General features: G+C 41.4%; 1 protein-coding gene across 2 annotated transcripts in view; it reads right to left on the reverse strand.

Annotated features, from left to right (window-relative positions):
* VGLL3 (vestigial like family member 3) overlaps positions 1-20,512 on the reverse strand; it is a 34,025-nt gene extending 13,513 nt beyond the window's left edge. Inside the window, exons 1-2 of one of the 2 annotated variants that reach the window (XM_084637788.1) lie at positions 20,145-20,512; positions 5,410-5,662 (exon numbers count right to left, since the gene is read on the reverse strand). In XM_084637788.1, the coding sequence (XP_084493914.1) occupies positions 5,410-5,662; positions 20,145-20,261 (370 nt within the window). In that variant the 5' untranslated portion in view covers positions 20,262-20,512. Of the gene's footprint in view, positions 1-5,409; positions 5,666-20,144 lie in introns of both variants that reach the window. The other variant, XM_084637787.1, reaches the window with a different exon arrangement.
* Between the last annotated feature and the right edge of the window lie 1,593 nt (positions 20,513-22,105).

A 22,105-nucleotide genomic window follows, 5' to 3' on the forward strand; every position in this document is an offset into this window, starting at 1 on the left:
GAAGATCATAAAGTGCATCAGAAATATGACTGATGTAAGCCTCACTACACCCCTGTGACTTAGGTATTCTCTCCATTTTACAAATGGGCATACTTAGGTAGAGAGTTAAACTCTGTTGCCAACTCTCCAGGCAAGTTATTTAAACATCTTCCCCCACACATATATTCTCCCCTGTGACTGTGTTCCTCACTCCCAGTGCTTCATTCTCTTTGAAAGATAATACATGCTTATTTTATTCAGCTCATTGCCAGTATTTTGAGGAATCCATCCCCATTTTTGGGTGTGTGTGAAATACTGTGGCTCTTATCAATGCTGAAAGGCTCCAAATCTGAACAACCCCATAAAACAAACAAGACACACATACACACACACACGCCAAACAAATGTTCAAATGCTAGTCATCCCTTGGATAATTCTAGGTTACTAACAATGGGGCAAAACCTTCAACCACTACATTACCAATCTGGTTGAATTCATGATGGCAAAAAAAGAAGTTTTAATATACACCAGGTATAGAGAAAAGGAGGACTTGTGGCACCTTAGAGACTAAAAAAATGTATTTGAGCATAAGCTTCCGTGAGCTAGAGCTCACTTCATTGGCTGCATGAAACTACCTTTGTTACTAAGGTGCCACAAGTACTCCTTTCTTTTTGCAAATACAGACTAACATGGCTGCTACTCTGAAACAGGTATAGAGTAGATCAAATATCTGGTTGTTGCAAGCCAGTTCCCACTGAACAAGTCGACCAATGGCAGTAGTTGGCTCTTGTTGTCAGACTCAGTTCAGAGTCCTAGGGACTGAATGGTCCAGGGAGGTCTCTAGTGGACAAGGTGTTACACTTCCACCCTGAGTGGTAGGGATCAGTGGAGAAGTTTGCACTTCTGCTGCCCATGCTGTACTTCTACTTGTGGATAAACAGGAGGACTATCAAGCCAGCATTTTTTATGAGCACTATGTAAGCAAATGACATTACCAACAAAAATGTCTATTATACTTTCTATGAGCCTTTCAGTTGAGCCACAGCCCAAAATGGCACACATGGGAATGTCAGTTTCCATTGTAGCAGAAAGTTGTTCCTTCTCCTTACTTTTCAGAATGAATGAGCATAACCAATAGTCTTTACAGACACTACAGTGTCAGATACCTATGAAAGAACCTACATCCTAAGGTGGCATTTTAATGGTGAGACAATCATTTGGGCAGGGGAGATGTCAATTTGGCCATCTGGTTGATGTCAACCTGACACTGTCCCTATGAAAGAAAACAAAAATACCAATCAGCTTACATTGGCCTCCATAAAAAACAAAACAAAACACATGCCATTTGCCAACAGATTTACCACAGTCATTTCCTTTTCTCAGTATGAGGGAAGAGGTGCCAAGAGCCTGCAATATCTGAGATACCATAGGGGTAAACTAATGGAAATTGTTAACTTTTTAATGGTGGTCAGCATACAGTGTATTGCACTGAAAACATAACAGGCTTGCATGCTAAGAAAGGAGACAAATTCTTTTTAGAATTCTCTGCAGTATAACATTACTCTTCAGTTACTGCTACCTGAGAAAAACTTTCAGTTATGAAGAATAATGGGAAAAAATATGATTAATCTTAAAAACATCTTCCAATGTAGTCTATGCCCAAGATTTCAGGGAATTTTGAAGAACCTGTGTTGTTCAGATTTTTTAAGGACAAAACTGTCTGACACTGGTGCTAAATTAATTTTGGTTCAAACTAATAAATGATTTTCTTATAAATTCATTCAACATTCAAAAGGATAAGGTTTGCCATTTTGGGAAGGATGCCTTCTATTTTGCACTCTTTCTTATTAATGCAAAATACAAGGCATCCTCCCCAAAACGGCAACCCTTATCCTTTTGAGTGGAAAACTCAATTCAACCTTAATCACAACTAGTGCCTCGCCCCCATCTCAAAAGCAGGAGCTCTTTAAATATTTCCTGGATCCAACTTATGCCTAATTCAGGGTTCAGGAGAGATAATGCAGGAAGAATAATGTACAACACACTCCTACCCACTCCCAATTTTTTCTCTGTATCTTTCCACAAGGCAATTATAAATGCACTGCTTATTTCTTTTGCTGACCTTTCAAGGAGTTTGTTGACTATGAAATTGAATGAAACTCCAAACTACCCTTGATTATTATTAATAATGTTAACATCTCCAAACTAACAAAGCATCAACTTCCTCCATACAAACGAATATACATTAGCTAACTAGAGCACATTAACCTTAATGAATGAACTGGAAGATTGAAATATCAGAGTAACTATCTTTTTTCCTTCTTTCAAACTAGAATGCTGGAAGATTAGTTTGGGCATGACAAAAATCTATTTCATCCTAATTTACCTTGAAAAACAAGTATGCTACTTATTTCTCTGACTATAATCTGCAGAATCAAAGAGCTCTTTTCAGCATTCCACTGGGGCACCTTTACACTAGTTAGACTGGTGCAAAGGGGCCAGAAGGGATGCATATCCTCCTTTCTTCCCCCATCCATTGAATACTTTCAGGGCAGGTGGTTACATGGGGTATTCTGTGTCAAAAGACAATATTGGATGAGGCATTTTTATGCTGGGCTATTCTGTACCCCTGCAAAGCCCCACAGGAGACATGGATAGAGCTGATCAGGAATTAGTTTTGAGATTTGAAAAAAAAAATCCGATTCTGCACTGGGACAAACTAAGACCTTTCAAAAATGTTATGAACTCCCCCTCCCAAAAAACCCAACAGACCGAAACACCCCAGAATATCCTATAGCCCAGTGGTCAGGGCTTTCACCTGGGAGGTAGGAGACCCAGGGTCCAGTCCCTGCTCCGTCTCATTTGGAGCATGGACTTAAACCCACAGTCTTCCACATCTCAGATGAGAGCCCTGACCACCAGGATTTTGGCTATTCTGGGGCACATGTGTCCGTCTGTTTCCCTCTCATCCTAGACTTGAGAAATCTTCCCAATTAAAGTTTTGTCAAAACTGACCCTTTTCAGCAAAAAGGTTCGGTGGGTTCGGTTTCAATAAATTGGCATTTTTTGACACAAGAAGTTGGAAAATTCCTAACCAGCTCTAGTCCCGGAACCATAGAGAGGTGCTGGAGAAGAAGTGAAGAGCGTATGATGCCATAGATGTGACAGACTCTTCCCCTCCAGCACGGAATGTGTGAGGTCTGCATGTGGACAGATCTTTTCCTTTTCCCAGTGGTGTTCAAAAATCCTCCCTTTTATCAACCGTGAATTTCATTAATGTGCTGTTTGTTCCTTCTTCCAGATCATTAATTAAGATGTCAAACATGATCAGCCCAACACAGATCCCCCATGGCATCTCACTCACCCAACTTGATATGTAGCCATTTCTCACCGTTGGCTTACAGCCCTTCTGCTAATTTCAATACACATCACAAGATTGTTTCAATTATTTTTGAGTAAGGTTGTGAGAAACACTGTATAAAATGCTTTGTTTACCAAAATCCAAATATATTATATCTACTACTCTGTCTTCATCCACTAATCTCGTAATCCTATTAAAACAAGCAATCTAGTTTATCTGGCAAGATCTGCTCTTTATAAAACTCACACTGCTTGTTTGTTCATCCTTTGACAGACACATACTTTACGTACTTATTTAGCCCACGTTACTATCATATACAAACACCTCACAATCTCCATTGTGTTTGTAACCCTTCTGCCAGGTGGAGCCAGCAGCAACCAGGGCTGTGTTCAATATCTAGGGGTTCCTTTTCAACAATACAACTGGCTCAAGCCCCCAGCCAGTAACCTGGGAAAATTACACCCCACCCGATTGCCTTTGGGAGGCACTATTTCCCCACTCGCAAGCACAGAGTCTGAATGTTGAAAAGAAACGTTTAATGAAAGGAGGGAAGTCACCAGACAATGAGGGAAAATGCCACAAACAGGATTCCTAATCATAAAACGGTGAGCAGAACACCCACCCTAGAGTGCGTGGGGCAGTACCTTCCGCCTCATGTTCTTGAGTTCTACAAGCAAAAGTTCCTTTTCTGTGCCCCTCTCTGCTCCCTCACCATATTCCACTCATAGTGGTTGTCCTTGGTCAGTGAGGACCCAGGGTTCAGAGGTGCATCTGTGTGAGTTCACCTCCCACCCAGGAAAGAAGGCACCTGCTTGCTCCACCATCTGAGCACTTGCTCTGGCTGGCCACCCTGACAGCCGCACATTCCACTTCCGCCGGCCAACTGCTTGCTGCTCCTGCTGGCTGACTGTCAGTTACCTTCTGCTGCCACCTGCCTCTCTGCTGTGACCTCTGCAGGTCAGTCTCTTAGTGATGGACAGCTCTTAGTGATTTTCAGCTTTTAGCAGGATGGGCAGAAATGCTGTCCCACCACAAGTGATTTCATCTCTCATTTAAGCACTTGAAATAACAAAGTCTCCTAATGAAGGCTATTTAGTTCTATCTTTGAACAGTGGGGAAGAACAAGTTAAACCAAACAAGGGACCCTTAGGGAGAATCCACACCTCCTGGCTGGGACACCTGTCACCACCCCTCTGACTTTCACAGGGTTCTGGCATTCAAGCCCTTTGCTTAGCAAGGTTCTTTCAGCTGAGGGTGACCCCCTCATTTGGGACAGGTTAAGCACAGTTCTGCTCTCTTTTATTCATATAATAAACACAACAACATTGATGACAGCATTTCACTATCCCTGCATTCAGTAATAAAGTGATTTGTAATGCCCAACACCACCAAAGTTGATCACTTTGAGCAACACCGCTCTATCTGCTGGATATCTAAGCAGAGTAGGTGTGTTCATGTAAATACAGTTTGCTCCTGAAATTTCTCCCCCTCACAGCTAGCTATCAGGGGAGAGTTCATTCATACCCTGCTTACATATTTATGATCACAACACCTCAGCATGGAAGCACTGTACTATTATCTCCAATTTACAGATGGGGATCTGAGACACAGAGAGACCCAATGACCCTGTCCAGGGTCATACAGGAAGTCTGTGGCAGAGCAGGGAATTGAACCTGGGCCTCCTGAGTCCCTGGCTAGTGCCCTTTATCCTCTATGACCAATTTTTTCAAACTTTGGGGCTTAAAGTTATGCCTTAGATCTCACAGCAGTTCCTTCTGAAGCCACATTAGCTCCTTCCTGTTCCTCAAAGCCTTCAGTTGCCCCACTGAATGCCAGGGGGGATTTGAAAAGCCTACATCCTGTACATCTTTGATTCTTGCTCTCTGCCCATCACTTCCAGCCATTTACCTCCAAGAAGTTCCTTGCTGCTTCCACATACTCTGGAGCAAGGGCATATTTCTACCGCAAATAAATCAGCAAGATTCCAGCCATAATGCAGCATGTGTTGTCATAAAACGTATTGACTGCGTAAGCTAGACAGCATGTAGTCAAACTATTGCTTCTCTTACCTCTCCACAGAGGGCTTAGCCCTGCCTTGTTTTTTGAAAGGGCAGTTTCTGGGTTGAAGCTGCTGGCTTGATTCAAAGCTCTTGAGAAGTGTTCGTCCACTACTGACCCAATGTCTCCCTGGAAGTAAGTGAAAAGGACACAGCGAGAGTTAAGGTATTCCATCTCAGCAGGCTGGTCTTTCTCATCCTCCTCCTGCTTGCTGGGAAGGGTCACCTCCAGGGACTCTTGCATCTTGTTGTAAACAGCTAACTTCTTCTGGGATTAAAAACAAAAACAAAACAAGAAGATGCATCACTAGTGGCAGTTTATGGAAGCACAACACCCAGTTTCCTGATAGGAAATTACATATATTTAATATACACATTGCGTAATGTCTTAAGAGTAAAGCTGGTAGAAAAAAAAAGGAACATTTTAATGAACATGTTCACAAAAAAGACTGTCCCTGTTTTTCATAGAAAGTTTTCAAAATTTTTCAACCAGCCCCACTTCAGAGTTTCCCGTTGCTCAAGCACTCATTAAAGTCCCAGTTCTCACGAGTACTGAGCAGCCACCACTGCAAGTAAAGTTAATGGGAGCTGCAGTACCTCAGCACCTCTGAAAAAACAAACATAATGCAGATGATACAGCTCAATCCTGAAGTCTTTACTCATCTTCTCTGCGATGAATAGGCCCCAAACACTGTAGGCATGGACCCTAACTTTACAGAAGAGTGGGCTACACACGGTATAATTTAAAACATTCACTTTAGAACAGATTTTGTCATCCCCATTCCCTATAAACACCACCTCATTTGACACATACTAGCACCCTGGGATGCAATGGAACCTGTTGTAACAACTGGACCAACAACCTAACTGTCGTTAAAAGTATATAGTATCGGGGGTAGCCGTGTTAGTCTGTATCCACAAAAACGACAAGGAGTCCGGTTGCACCTTAAAGACTAACAGATTTATTTGGGCATAAGCTTTCATGGGTAAAATCCACTTCTTCAGATGCATGGAGTGAAAATTACAGATGCAGGCATTATATACTGACACATGAAGAGAAGGGAGTCACCTCACAAGTGGAGAACCAGTGTTGACAGGGCCAATTCGATCAGGGTGGACGTAGTCCACTCCCAACAATAGATGAGGAGGTGTCAATTCCAGGAGAGGTAAAGTTGCTTTTGCAATGGGCCAGCCACTCCCAGTCCCTATTCAAATTAATGGTGTTAAATTTGCAAATGAATGTTAGTTCTGCTGTTTCTCTTGAAGTCTGTTTCTGAAGTTTTTTTGTTCAAGTATAGCTACTTTTAAATCTGTTGTAGAATGTCCAGGAAGATTGAAGTGTTCGCCTACTGGTTTTTGTATGTTACCATTCCTGATGTCCGATTTGTGTCCATTTATTCTTTTATGTAGGGACTGTCCGGTTTGGCCAATGTACATGGCAGAGGGTATGTAAACATTCATGATATGTCACAATAACCTATAATAACAAATGTTGATGGGAAAAGGTACAAAAGGGAGACAGATCCACTAAATTAGTCTAAACAAAGGGCCTACTGACATAACTCAACGACTGTGTTGAGATCATGATTGGTAAACAGGAAAATGTAGGTCCGAAAAATCAGTGAACCAAAATTGGTGTGTTAGAAACTAGGCCTAACAGGTGGACAAAATAATGAGGGGATGGTCTTGTCCACCTGACACTTCCTTAAAAAAAATTAGGAGAGGGGGAGAAGAGGAAAGAACAGACATGGGCTGCTGGAAAGGGCATCAGCATCATGGCTGCCTCTCAATCGATTCCTGGGATACCGGAACTTTGTCATCCTGATCCTGAGAAATGTCGTATGCAAACCAGGCTGGGGAGAGGGATCCAGATGACATCATCACCCTTACAAGCACCAGCTGAACCCCAAACACCACCTGACATGAAGCAGGATCAGACTTTAACAACAGCAGCTCCAGCCCATCACAACTAACTTCTTCTCTTTTCCCAAAAAAGGACAGTTATTACCATCTTTGATATCATCTAAGAAACTATCAAACAAGCTTTTTCCTTCTAAAACTCTCTTCATCTGAAGCAAAAGAGAACAAAAAATGTTGTTAAAATGAAAAGACTTACTTAAAATTTTACATTTCAAATGTTTTAACTGTTTTTCCTTCTTTCCTGTATCTTTAATAAAATGTTAAAATGGTGAGTTTCCCACAGTAGTAAGCAGGCTGAGGTCTCTGTCTCCCAAACCCCGGAACTTGTTTAACACTGTTTAATGTAAGACAGTGACTGGATTATGCTAACAGTTTTGGCCCATTTATTACATCTAAATTAATACACCATTTTTGGTGCCCAATGTGGGTCTTTAAGGGTTTACAAGCTGGCACCTTAGCAAACAAGCAATTTTAACCAAAGTTTAAAACCAAAGTTTGCTTTAAAATTCTTAAATGTGTTGGGCTTGTTTGAGATAATAGTGAAAGCAAACCATTAATGATTTTGCTTTAAAAAAAAAAAAAGAAAAGAACAAAAGGAAAAGGGTTGACAATGGTTTTAAAGTTATTAATTTTAAAAAAATCTTTAAACAAATCGTTTGTTTCTTTTTTGTTTTGTTTTAAAGTTCATGGTTTCTGTAATTAGTAATCATTTTAACGGTTTAATGAAAAAGTAATTTTTTTAAAAGAAACAAAAAGTGGCAAAAATAAAGTGTTTTAAACTGCTGAAGTTGCTAATGCAGACTTTTACTGAAATAACCTTCTTGTTCACAAAATGCCAGCTTAGTTCAGGTCTGCTACTGCATTAGTTGTGAATTAAACCTCAAATCACCCTTCAAACAACAACTTAATAAGGTGTCAAAACATTTTGGGTATGCTACATCCTGGCTTTAAGGTTTTGGTTTTGTATTTTAGGCAACCCTAGCTGTAAAAGGGTCTGAAACACAGTGGTGTTTGATTTTTAAAATATAACAAATGAGTTTAACAGTGCATGTTAAACTATACTATCCTAATGTATGCAAGACCAAGGTTCCTACCCTTAGGTGAAGGTATGCAGTATATATGATTTATTCTGATTTCACTACAGAAATGTAAATAGTTGTACCAATATGATTTTTCCATATTTGATAAAGTACTGCCAAGCCAATCTAAGTTAATGTAATGTTAAGAAAATTTAAAGTTTTATTTTGTTTATAACTGAGTTTATGAGCAAACTTCCAATTATGGGAAGAAATGGTTCATAAAGGAGATGGATTATATTCTGTTAACTGGGTCTACAAATTCACTTTGTGAGTTCAACTATGAAAAGTAAGTGAAAGTACATAAGATGTCAAAATAACCTGTAACATTTTCCCTGCTTGGGAAATAATTGTGGAAAATAAGAACAGCCATACTGGGTCAGACCAAAGGTCCATCTAGCCCAGTGGCCAATGCCAACTGCTTCAGAAGGAATAAACAAAACAGGTAATCATCAAGTGATCCATCCCCTGTCGCACATTCCCAGCTTCTGGCAAACAGAGGCTAGGGAAACGATCCCTGCCCATCCTGGCTAATAGCCATTCACGGACCTATCCTCCATAAATGTATCTAGTTCTCTTTTGAACCCTGTTATAGTCTTGGCCTTCACAACATCCTCTGGTAAAGAGTTCCACAGGTTGACTGTGAATTGTGTGAAGAAATACTTCCTTTTGTTTGTTTTAAACCTGCTACCTATTGATTTCATCTGGGGACCCCAAGTTCTTGGGTTATGAGAAAGAGTAAATAACACTTCCTTATTTACTTTCTCCACACCAGTCATGATTTTACATACCTCTATCCTATCCTCCCTTTCCAAGCTGAAAAGTCCAAGTTTTATTAATCTCTCCTGATATGGAAGCTGTTCCATACCCCGCAATCATATTTGTTGCTTGTTGTTAAAATAGGCCAAGTTGTTTTCAGTAATGAATGTTATGAACAAGTGCAAGAAAACTAGACAGGGAAACCAAATAAGTCCAAAAAAAAAAAAAAGGCCTAATGATAGGATTCAAGAATTCTGTTGAGGTTGGACTTAATACACAAGATGATACGGGTCCAGAAATTAATGGACCAATATTGGTGTGGCTCTAATTGGTGGACAAAATAATGAGGGGGTGTATTATGCCACCACTTTTCCCCTTTACGGGGTTCTTAAGAGACACTTTGAAAACAAAATCTACCTCATCTCATCCCAGCTCACCTTGACCCAACTCGGCTTCCCAGCTTGTATCATCCCAACTCATCTCAACTAACCTTCCTCCACCCCAAGACCAGATGGAAGTATTTCCTTCCCAAGAAGAAGGGATCTGGCCTTGCTCTTATTCAAGAAACTGTTTTTCACTTCTGAGTCCTGAGAGTCATCATATCATAAGGACATCCAGTCCTCAGTCCATCAGTGAGGATACTGAGTTGTCAGCACTGCAAAGGTACATGAGATCCTGTTCTCTCTCCCTTCCCTTTTGTGTTACTTTCTGCCCCAATGTTTTTTCCCTCCTACGATCTCTCTCAATCTCTCAGCTTTTCACTGAATCCTGAAATCAACTATGCTGCATGTACTATCACAGCAAGATGAGACGGCCCAGTCCTGTCTTGTCTGAGGAGAAAGGACCCAACCAGATGACATCCCTGACTGGCATCTGAGCCTGAGTCCAAGCAACAGGTGTCCTGGCCAACCTGAAAGATTAAAGCATCCATTCCTAACTGACCAGCCTCCCAGTGTTTCAGAAACATCAACAAAAACCGTATTTCCCCCATCAGTCTCTCTTCCACCTTGTGTCTGACTGTTAAAAACAGAAGTGAATACTCTTTCACACATCAGGACTGAGAGTAAAATTAATGCTTCCTTTTCATCAAAGAAAGTCGTTAATGAAAATGAGAGATGCTTATATTTTCCCTCCAAAAGCATAGAGGACTTTAATACGTTTTTGTTACGTTTGTTTTGTGTAATCATTCAATTTCAGTTTCAATATAAAAGTTTGTTTTGATTTCTTGGGTGCGGGGTTGTTTGATCAATCAACTCTCAACTTTAGAATGAATGCTTTGGGTGTTTGCCAAGAAACCGAGTAAACCAGGACCTCTGTAGAAAAAACCCTGAACCTATGTATCACTGTTTTAATGTTTGACAGTGAAAAAGTTCATAAGCCTTTTGGCCCCTGAGATCAATTCACAGACGACTTACAGAGTGAGGTACTACTACACATGAGTAAAGATGGCAGAATCTGACCTTTCTTGAGAAGTTTCATAGCACAAAGCATTGCCACCCATAGTAGAGAAAACCTGTTTTCCTCCCTCACTCAAGCCTGTGTTGCATTTTTCTTTTTACATAACAATTTGTAAAAAAAAAAAAAGGGGGGGTAGCAAAAACAGTCAAGTCAGAAATAAACAAACATAATTCTGGAAGGAAAAAAAAATTGACAAACCCCCAAACAATGAATATTGAAACTTTAACAAACAAAAAAAGTCAGAAGCCTGTGAACAAGCCCAACTCTTTGCTCCCTCAAATCAAACCAAAATGTCAAAATAAATGTGTGTGAAGATCAATTTGGCATGGAACATATTTTTCAGATGTTCCACTTTACAACAGTTTTCACAGGAAGCAAGCTCACCACAACCAACAGGCTGCAGTGTCAACAGCTCGCAGCCAGCCAGTCATTTAAACAACCAACTCTACAAACAGACAAGATTCAGCAACACAGACATGACTGAAATGCACATGCATCAGTACTCAGTAGCTTCTTTTAAAAAGTAGAGCTTGACCCATTTATTATGATCTGCTTGGCAACATTTAGCGTCATCAGTATCTTCTCATGGTTATGGCTATTACCTTTTCCTACAAATGTATTATTTATATAGCAAATTTTGGTTTCTAGATAGTTTATGAACTTCCTTCTGCAGAACCGCACAGTAAATTGATTTTAATATTTTATATCATCGGAAGCTCTATTGCAATTTGCAAACTACAGAATCAGTTACATTTGAGATATTTAAAAAGACAGCGTTTAATTACTGTGAAATAAAGTAGAAACACAACTATTACTTAAGTGATTACTAGAAAATGATGTTATTTAAATCAATTCACTACAATCATCATAATCCAAATACTGCAAATGGAACTAACAAACCTATAAGCTTGACAACCACAATTTTATTATAGAGTCAACATACTGCAGAAGCTAGTCTTGGATTGTATCATTAAGGTAATAGTTTAGTTAACTGAACACTGCAACAATGAAGTAATCTTTCAAATTCTGATGATGTTACACAAAATTCTATGGTAGATATAATAGCCATAGGTTACTTTATTTTATTTGTCATTCAGATGATCCTAAATGACTTTTGGAAATTCAATTCAAGCTAATAGAGAGCAAGTCTCACTGAGCAATTGCTTAGTGGAATATTGTCTAGTTAGACATAAGGTTAGAGGAACACACATTTTATACCAAGCCCCTTCCACATATACACAAACTGGGGGAGGAAAGAAATGTGCAGAATATAATAGCAAAACCTGAATGGTTTCACTTTAAAAGTGAACTGCTTTACTTTAAAAGTGAAAACATAGCTAACTGTGTATTAAATTATGTCAGGCAATTTTTTTGAATGGAGGAGTTTTGGGCGATGAGAACATAATATATGTTAATGTTTTTTAAAATAAAAACCCTGAAAGAAATTTCATAAAATGATGTTCTCCTAATGTCTGATCTTGCAATTCTTACTCAGGAAAGACTTCCAATGAAGTTAATATTTTTGTCTAAGCAAGCACTGAAGGATCAGGCCTTAATACACTATATGGGGTTATAGAATTTACAATATATAGTACTATCTTGTACTTCATATATATGAGAGTGCCATAACATTACACATACTCTAGAAGTGCAGAGGAACCCCAGTTCTCATTAAAAACCAGGCCAGAAGTGTGCGAGTTTTTATTGTTGTTTCTGTTTTAAACCAAGAGAGAAAGCTTTATAAATATCTAACAGATATTGATATATTAGGGTCTATATCAGACCCTAGGCCAGGAGTAGTCAAGAGGGAGACTGCAGGCCAAATCCAGACCACCAGATACTTTTGAACGGACCCTGAAATCTTTTTATTTACTTATTATTATCACTATGGGGTTTTTTTTTTAATTATTTTCTCTGGAGTCTGGACTTTGACTATACCTTGACCAAGAAATTTGGACTTTGACAAAAAATAATTGACTACCCCTGCCCTAGGCTATATGCCAGACCTTAATAAAGTATGTATAGAGCACTGTAGAAGTTGATATATATCATGGATATACCACATTTATTTACACTGCAAATGTACGAATACATATGCATGCACACAATTAAGGTCAGGCTTGACAAAGCCCTGGCTGGGATGATTTAATTGGGGATCGGTCCTGCTTTGAGCAGGGGGCTGGACTAGATGACCTCCTGAGGTCCCTCCCAACCCTGATATTCTATGATTCTATGTAGACATACACTGTTTAATATAGCCTCTGGGTTGACTTAGTTGTCAGGAAGGAAGTCTTTCAATGTTCCTATAAAGAGACTGGAGTTCAGGAAATTAAAACTTATCTCCCGAGTTGCTTCTTTGTGCAGGAATGTTCTGCTTACCACAGTCAAAGAATCTGATTTATTTTCCATTTCAATCTTCCTTTCTAGTCCACGAGAGGAACTATTACAAGTTATTCTAAGCGGTTGTCTGATTGGTTTTAGCAAACACTGAATCTTTGGTATTCTTCCTCTCTTTTTAATTCAGTAGTTCCAATTATTGACAAGTGTAAGCTTTTGGGCACAGATTAATGTGAAATGACTGACAGTCACAATTGATGATTCTTGCAAAGAATAAGAGCTCTATGTTAAAATAAAATTTTCAGGATCTATGAATGATTCTGTTTACCATTATGAAAAGACTATTGAACAGGTTGGGTTTTTTTTAAAGACATATGCAATTTTATGCCACAAGTGGAAAGCTCTGACAATCAAAATGCAAGTTACAGTCAATCCTCTCTTCACTAAATACAGCATACTATTGAATAAGAAGCTCTAATGAGATCACTTAATGGTGACATATCTCCCTTCTCAGAGGACATTTCCTTTAACAGAAATCAAATTGTTCTCTCCCCCTGCAAACTTCTCTACCTGCCAGCTTACTGGTGAGCTGCTTCTTTGGATGTGAGTAGTGATCTCTTTGTGAGCATTTATATTTGCATCAGTGCTATTTGAAATATATGCAAGATTCTTGACCATTGCCTGAGTTTGCCTACCCATATTTTTGCTTGTGTTGGTTAAGCTGCTGATAACGTAACCACAGTCTGTGCTAACCCAGTTTCACTTGCACATTTGTCATACCATCAGTTCTGCCACGTATTTAAGCAGCTGCAGATTGCACAATATCATCAGTAAAGTCTAAGACTGCTAGTCTTCTCTTTTAGATAGAGCCAAAAGTATGGCATTGTATGTGGAGTAATAGGTATCAGATCCCATCTCACACAACACACTTTCCAATTATGTGCAGATTTCCGATATGCTCATGTACTAGTCATGATATCCTCCTTTCCATTTCCCTACCACCTCTAGCTTGTAAGCCTTCCTATCTGTTTTGAAGTTTTATAGTCTCTGGAAACCTATGTCTCTACATGTGCCAGAAGGTAGAATTAAAGCTCAGTTTAGCACACAGGACAAGGGTGGCCAATAAGGGAATTCAGTCTCTGCAGCAGCCTTCTATTAAGATTAGGTCATAGATAAGGAATCCAGCATGGCATTTAAGGTAGTGGGTCAAATCATATTCATATGCCATTGGATCTTTGGACAAGTACAGCCACCTACATTTTTGACATCTGTTCACAAGCAGGCCCGTCCTACAGGGAGAAAAATAGGGTTCTTGATTTTTAGATCCTACTATGCCTAGTTAAAAAAAAAAGTCTATAGCAAATCATTAGGGACAAGCGAGCCATAAAAAATATGAAGGTTCAGGTTGGATGAGCATTCAGAGTTTTGGATAAATATATACACTGATCAAGAAATCAAACTGAAATTGCTAAACTTTCTATTGGTGTAAATGGATTGAAAATCTTGTGCAAGAAGGCTGAGAAAACAGCACATAACCCCCTCAAAAGAAAAAGCCTGTCATTCTAGTAGAAGCCACCAAAAAGGAATTTTAGTAGCAAACTGTGGCACAGCTCTGTGTAAAAGAGGCTCCTGTACATAAATTATAAAACATTTAACAAAAAAGGGAAAAAGAGGACATTCTTAAATAATCAGACGCTAGCTAACTAGCTAGATTCCTTAATGCAGCTCTGGGCTACAAGTTAGTATTTGCAGGGTGCTTTGAAAATATAAAGCGCTAATTGTTATAATTACAAATGAATAAGTAAGGAGATGGAGCATATGCAGAATAGCTCGCACAGCAAAGTTAGTGTAATTTTTTCACCTGAATCTTTGGATTATCAGTTGCAGTGCAGAGGAAAGGGAACTGAGGCCGGCACAGTTAAAATGACCCTTTGTTAAACAGTGTATTGGGCTGGTGGCCATATAGTTTAATAAACTATTTCCCTGGAAGATACCTGAATTAAACAATATATACTTGGCGTTAATAAAGTTTCCACAGGGACACTGGGTGGGTCGGCAGATTGGGAATGGGATACTGAGCCTCTCTTCTTTAGGTCACTATCTTAAATCTGGTTTGAGATGGAATGAATGGAAGTAGGTATCATCTGACCGTATGTTGGTGGCCCATGTCAAATGGAGAGGCTACAAAATTTAGATCTCACTCCAGCTCCCAAATAAACCAGTCATGGTCCACTCAACTATTGTCACCCTGGTTGGCAATCTCAGCTGATGAGGAAAGCAAGTGGAAGAGAAAGAAACCACCAATTCAGAGGATGAGAATAAGACGGGGCATATACTTGAAAAGTATAATTATTTATACTGAGTAGACCTGGGAAGAAACTCATACTAGCAACAATAGCAGGAATACAGCATGCCAGCCCATATATACTGATGTTAATGGGATTGCATTGGGTGTAAATTATGGCAGGATTTGGCCAACTATATGTATAATGTGAACTTGACGGATGCTTTTAAAGATGACCCTTATGGGCTTGATCAAAAGCCCAATGAAGTTAATGGAAAGGCTCCCATTGGACTTGAATCAGGTCCTGAGGAAGCATTTTGATAAAAATGAGAAGACAGATTTTAATATCTTGAATATTGTGGAATTCTATAAGCATGGGTCCTGACTGCACATCAATAGGAGCAGTATATCCCTCATATAACACTATCACACATATACAGGTACAGTGTACTTTTCAACTCTTTGGTACTTTGGCAAGAGGAAAAAAGGAAAACTCAATATGCACGCGGATGCTTAATCCAGGGTCGCACCTCACTTTCACTTGTCCAACCTGGCACTTTGTGTGTGCGTACGTGCACACATGCATACCCCATCTATTTTCTTGGACGGATGCCCTGGACTTCAGCATTCCTACAGATCTAGGTAAAATTAAAAAAATAAAACCCAAGGGTGTTAGGACCCAACTCCCATTGAATGTTAATGGCTGTTGGGTTCTAATCCCCTTAAACTCTTTTTAAAATCCCATGCTAAATTAGTTTGCAATCAAGGGATTTTTTTGGCTACAGAATTGTGAAAAGCCAAGGCTCTAGAAATTCTGCATTGATTTTAGGTCATGCAGAATTACAGATATAGAAATAAAGGGGCAGAGGGATTACTCTTAAAGGAGTGATGAATCGTTTACTTTAAAAAAAAAAAAAAAAATCTACCCAAGACTTCACTTCTGCATGCAACAAGTACTTGATATTCCATAATTCTGAATCATGTGATTACTATAAAAGACGATGCCATTGCATTCTCACCCCCTTTTTTAAAAATTACCTTCAAAATCCTTTCACAGCTAATAGGGCTGATGTGACAACAGTTAGTTGCATGCCAAAAGCACACTTGCCAACACACCTATACAATATCAATAAAAATAAGTGAGGATTATCTTTCCAAATAGTTATTATGGGTTAAATCTTCATCTTGTGTACAACAGATTAGTTCCTCTAGCTGAGGAACTAGCTAGATCTATTAAAAGATGCAACCCAGATAGCAAAAACAAGTATAGAAACTTTTGTATGCAACACAGATTTTATTCCCCAAAAAATCCTTCAAGAGGCCTAAACTTCAGCGAAAGGAACACACCACCAAATCCCTACAAAGAATCTGAAACTCCAAGGCCAAAAGGAATCCACTACAGATTACTCTTCTTTATCATAAAATTGATTTTTTTTTTCCAAATTGAGTACAAAACACAACAACAGTTGTGTAATGACATTGGAAAAGGTAGGTCGAATTCTTGGAAATGTCAAGTATAAGCTCCCTCCACCTCGTTAGCTCTGATACAGAGTTTTGTTTTTAAGATGTCCCATTAACGCACTTTTCCAAAAAAATACTCTTAATTCTGGTAAAGAAGAAAATTCTTTAAAATATTTCTTAAAATATTTAAAATATTACCAAGCACTTAGACGAGCATTACAAGGTGATCACAAAAAGAGGAATAAAATCCCAGCAATAGTTACATTTATAAAGCATTAGGGAGTGTCAGGCAATCAAATTGCTTGATTGGGTGAATATCCCTGGCAATCTGATTTTGAAGAAACCTGTCTGTTTTGTGCAGTATGGATTACTGTCTGAACAACAATTTGTTTCACTGTGATTGCACAGATAGAAGAGAAACCTACTATATAGTTTTTGAGTTTTATTTTTAAGTGTTGGATTTCAGGGCACTACAACGTAAATTTATGAACTGCTCCAAACTTCACAGTTGTTAGAACATCCAAAATTCCTGGTTCAGTGAGCTATAGAACTGCTCTACTTTCTAGTCCTACCGCCTGAATTTCAACAGTTCATAACGAACCGTCTTATTCCAACAGAAGTAGTGTGAACTATTTAATGGGATGAACTGATTAAAAACAAATAATTGATACAACTTTTGTAATAACAGCATTTTTTTTATTTGCAGTAACCCATAAATTGTATTGGTTCAACTCTACGTTCTCTCATCTTGTATATTTAACACCATTCCTTTTATTGTTAAAGCAGTAAAAAAAAGTTGACCCAACAACAATTCTCTTTATTAATAAAATAAGATTACTAGCAACTAAGCTTTCATTGTGGTGCTTCTGGGACATTTTATACTTGGTGGAACTTATAGTGGATGAGCAAACATCATGTTCATATTTAAAACCTCTGATATCCTTAAATGCATAATGCAAGCTCATTTTTCTATCATTTGAAGACAATCACAACCTAAAGTGTGAAGCAGCAGGTACAGCTACATCAAACTGTAGTTTAGTTAAAGCTAATGACTGTTTAATGTATTTCCTTACAAAAAGTACTGTGCACATTATAGCAAAAGCCTAAGAACAATGTAACCAAATCAGACAAAACCTAAAACCTCATTTTCAACCCTAATTTTAAGCTTTTAGGTCTTCCAGTCAAATGGAGCATTTTTATTTTCAGTACATATTTTTAAAGTTAACAAGTATGCTTATAGACACCAAGAAAAAATTTTAAAACTACAATTCCCAGACAAGTTAGATCCTTCCATTCTGCAAGCTCTGACCTAGATCTGAAAAATCAATTTGAAAGCATGTTGCAATGGATAAAAACACCAAACTTTCCTATTGCCCATGAACAACATGAGCAACCTGGAAAAGTCAGCTTTCGTATAATTTCTGCAAAAACTCTCTCTCACACACACAACAATAAAAAGGAAACAATAACATTCAGTAGGAATTTTAATGTTTTTGTCCATATTTGTGTCTCCCAGGCAAGTTGATATTAGGGGTCACTTCCCATGTATGGAGAAAACAATCTTCATGGATAATAATGATAAAACCTTATGGAATGCAGCAACAACCAAAAAATGTATTCTCAGATGACTACGTTAGGGCCAAGTCAATATTAGTCCCACTTCACCCACGCACTGCATAGTCTAAAAATGCTGTCAGCCTGATAAGAATTTCCTGATTCAGATCACCAAGTTCAAGTGTAAAATTAGCTGATATTCCAAAAGAGCAAGGTTTTGTTCAAAAATTCCCCTTGTCCCCACTAACATTTTATGGACTTTAACAGCTACACCAGTTGAAAGCTGCACTGGAAAGTAAAGCTAGGTGGGCATAAAATTACATGCCTTTTTGTAAGCAAAACACAGATTCAGAAAACAGGATGCTTCATATGAAGTAGTCTGTCCTATCCCTAAAACATCTTCAGCTATGTATCTGCATCAGGTGCCTCAGTACAGATAGTGATTTTTGTAATCACAGTGTAGATTTGACAACTATCAAATACAAGTAACCATTAACATTAAAACACAAAATACTCTAAAGCAGCAGACCTTATGTGGGATGGGGCTTACTAGGGTGTGCCTGGAAACGAGAACAGGGGGTAAAGATTGGCTTCCTCCCACCTTTAAAATGAGACATAACTTTCTAGGCTTAAAAAAAACCCGCCTCACTAGTTCCTAAAAGATGTCTCTTTGAAACACACCTGCCCAGGGCTTAATTTTTGTCAGGATTTGCCAGGGCTGAGCCCCGACACCTCTGGGCTTGCTCCCTCAATTACGAAAGTAAAAAAAAAAAAAAGAAATGTGTTTAGCTTGAGCCCAGGCACCTCTTTCGTTACAAATTAAGCACCTACTTCACCTCCCCTCCCCTCAATGTTACACCCGAGATATTCTGAAGAGAGACTTAAACGTCTCCGCTTGCTTGTCATGTATATTTCACACGTTGATATCTAGGAGTGCCAAGTACATTCCCCGAGCCTGGTGAAAACCTGCCAGCTAACTCACTCCTGCTCTCAAAGCCAGGGCAGCCTGCGGAGATTCTCTCACCAACCCGGAGCGATTCCCTTTCCTTTCCAGATTGCCCGATGTGTCCACTATCAGCACAAGGTCTCGGTTCCGAAGGCAACCGACACGCCCTGCCTCCGTCCCCTCGGACTCAGCCCAAGCCCAAGCCCCGGGATCCGAGGGAAACTCACCCCAGGAGCCTGACGCCTGCCGCTTCCTCCCTCCTGGCTGTCATCGCAGGTTGGCAACTTCCCCTCAGTGAACTGACAGCAGGACGTGGGAAAGCGCCCCCCACTGCCAGCCCCCGGGGCTTGGAGAGCTGCCCGCCGCGGGGATGGCAGACCCCGCTCGCTCATCTCGCAGCCCCCATCCCAGAGTCAGCCCAGCCCAGCCGCGCTCCCTGGTCCTTTGCAAGGTGCCCCCGCGCTAGGGACAGAGGAATAACACAGGGAGTGGGGGCGCAGCGATGCGAGCCGGTCCCCACGGGACCGCAGAGAACAGCCCGGCAGCTACGCGGCGGTGCCACTCACGAGCCGACCAGCCCCGGCCGGGACACAGGCACGGGCGGTGCAGGGAGACTCCCTCCACGCACCAACACCCCGTGCACCGAGACAGCCCCGCTGCATGGTCCACACACACGGCTGCAGGCGCGCCGCTCTGCCTCGGCCCCTCCAGACAGGTGGGGCTCCGCAGGGAAGTCCCCGAGCGAGGCGCCCTGACCGTGCCCGCCCAGAGGGTGCCCCCTTTGGCTGGATTCCCCCCAGCGCTGCCGCTCCGATGGAGAGATCCCGCAGCACCCCGGCTCCGGCTCCTCTGGCCCGAGGGAGTCCCACCCTGCCCCTCCCGACCCACGCCCGGGCCAGCGCTCCTCCCCGCTTCGCTCGGCCCGAGCCCCCCGCGGAGAGCGGCGGCTCACCTGCTGGCTGGGCGCAGGAAGGGGGCAATACGCGGCTGCCGCCCCCGGGCTTGGCAGATACTGGGGCGCCCCACACGCCGCCGGGGAATGGTGCAGCACCACGTCGGAGCAGCTCATGGCAGCGGCCGCGGGGGCAGGGGAGCCGCCAGCGCTCTGCAGCTACTCCCTGCGCCGCTGCCCTGCGCGGCCCCCTGCCGCGGCTGCTGGGCGCTGGGCTGGGCTCTCCCCGGGCAGGCGGCCGGCCAGAAGCGCGGAGCTCTGCAGAGAGGACGGAGGCGGCGGAGCCCTCATCTTCAGCAGCCCCCTGGGTCCCGCTCCGACCCTTATACAGGAGCCCGGCGGCGGGGCAGCTGGGGCAGCGGCGGCGCTGGGCGCAGAACGGCGAGGGCAGCGGCGGCGCAGCCCCGGGGAGCCGGAGCGGGGCACAGCGCCGCAGCCGCTTATTACCATACACACAATGAGCAGCCCCGGGGTCTGCCAATGGCCAGCGCCCAGCGCAGGAGGGGGGAGAAGGAACCAAAGTCCCGAAACTCCGCCCCGCTGCCTCCGGGTTGGAGCCAAGTTTGCTTCTGGACAGCGGGGCCGGAAGCTGAGTGGACCAGAAAGGGGGCGTGTCCTCGGAAAGGGTGACCGGCCCCCTCTTCAGTTTGTGGTCCTGGGAGGCGCTGGGTCCTCTTGCAGCCGCTGAAGCCTAAGAGACGCCGCCAGAGGATGGCAGTGGCACCTGGAGGAGGATTGGAGCTAGCTGACAGGAGTCTTGCCCGCTGTGTGCAGGGAGACGCTAGCAGTGGGGCTACACCTTGGTAGTCAGGTGCTGTCTGCCTTTGGCCTGAACGTGATTTCTTAAAGGGAGGTTCAAAGATGTAGTACCTTAGCAAAGTATTTTTACCCTGCCTCCCCTGAAAAGTTTGGGCTCCATCCTGCAATCAGCTCGTTTCCCTCTGGTCCCACTGGCAGCCAGTTCAGATGAGAGCATTGCTTCTCTGTCTGCACAAGTGAAGAGAAACCTCATAATTCACCACCTTGGTGGTCCATCAAAAATTGGTTACCTAGTAGAAGTGGGACACGCTATCTTTACATAAGTGAAGCTAAATTGCACTAGAAGCCTTTAGAACACTTTAAAGTAGTGTGAGGCATAAGGTAGCCAGATGAATGTGTCCCTTAGTCTAGGTTTCATTGTAGATTAGTTGTTTTCTACTGCATTTTCTTTTTATATGAACCTTTCTTCTAATTGCACTTGTTATTCTTTGGTTGGGAGGAGGAGGGCAGAAGAGGGGCTACTTTGAAGGGTTTCTTTTAGTTTCATAGTCATGTATACCAAGGCTCCTCCAGAAGCATTGGAATAATTTATAGTGAGCGAGGTTGGGGGGGCAGGGGTTTGATTTTTTAAAAATGTCTCAATATAACACTCTCGAATCCTTCGTGCCTAGAAGGAGAAACTCTAAACTGACTGAAAATGAATCTACAATGAGTGAGACTCCCACCAACTGAACAGGAGTTGTCAGGCCATAGATGTATCTGCCAGACAGAGAACAAGGTAAGGCGTGACTGAGATGCACTGAGTTATTGTTCTTTGCTGCGCCTGCTAATGATAACATCCCAGATGCTGCAAACACTTACATATGTGCTTACATTTATGCATGTGAGTAGTCCCATTCGGTTCTTATCACTTGACTGCAATGGGACTGTTAACATGGACAAAGGTTAGAAGGTGCATAAAAGTGTTTGCAGGACTGGGGTCACCATATTCAGATTCTGGTTCACAGATATGGAAATTTTCTCAAATGAGATTTGACTTTTATTTTGGACAGGAGTGACCTACAGACTTGAGGGAGTTATATATATTTTTAAATAGTTCATTTGTTGGTCATAAAACTTAATTTTCCCCCCTCCACAGTAGTTTTCACAATTTCTACATCTCATTAAAGGGGCTCTGCTGAGTGCTAACCTTGAAGACTAAT

Source organism: Lepidochelys olivacea, assembly GCF_965140295.1.
Source record: "Lepidochelys olivacea isolate rLepOli2 genome assembly, chromosome: 1".
Classification (NCBI taxonomy): Eukaryota; Metazoa; Chordata; order Testudines; family Cheloniidae; genus Lepidochelys; species Lepidochelys olivacea.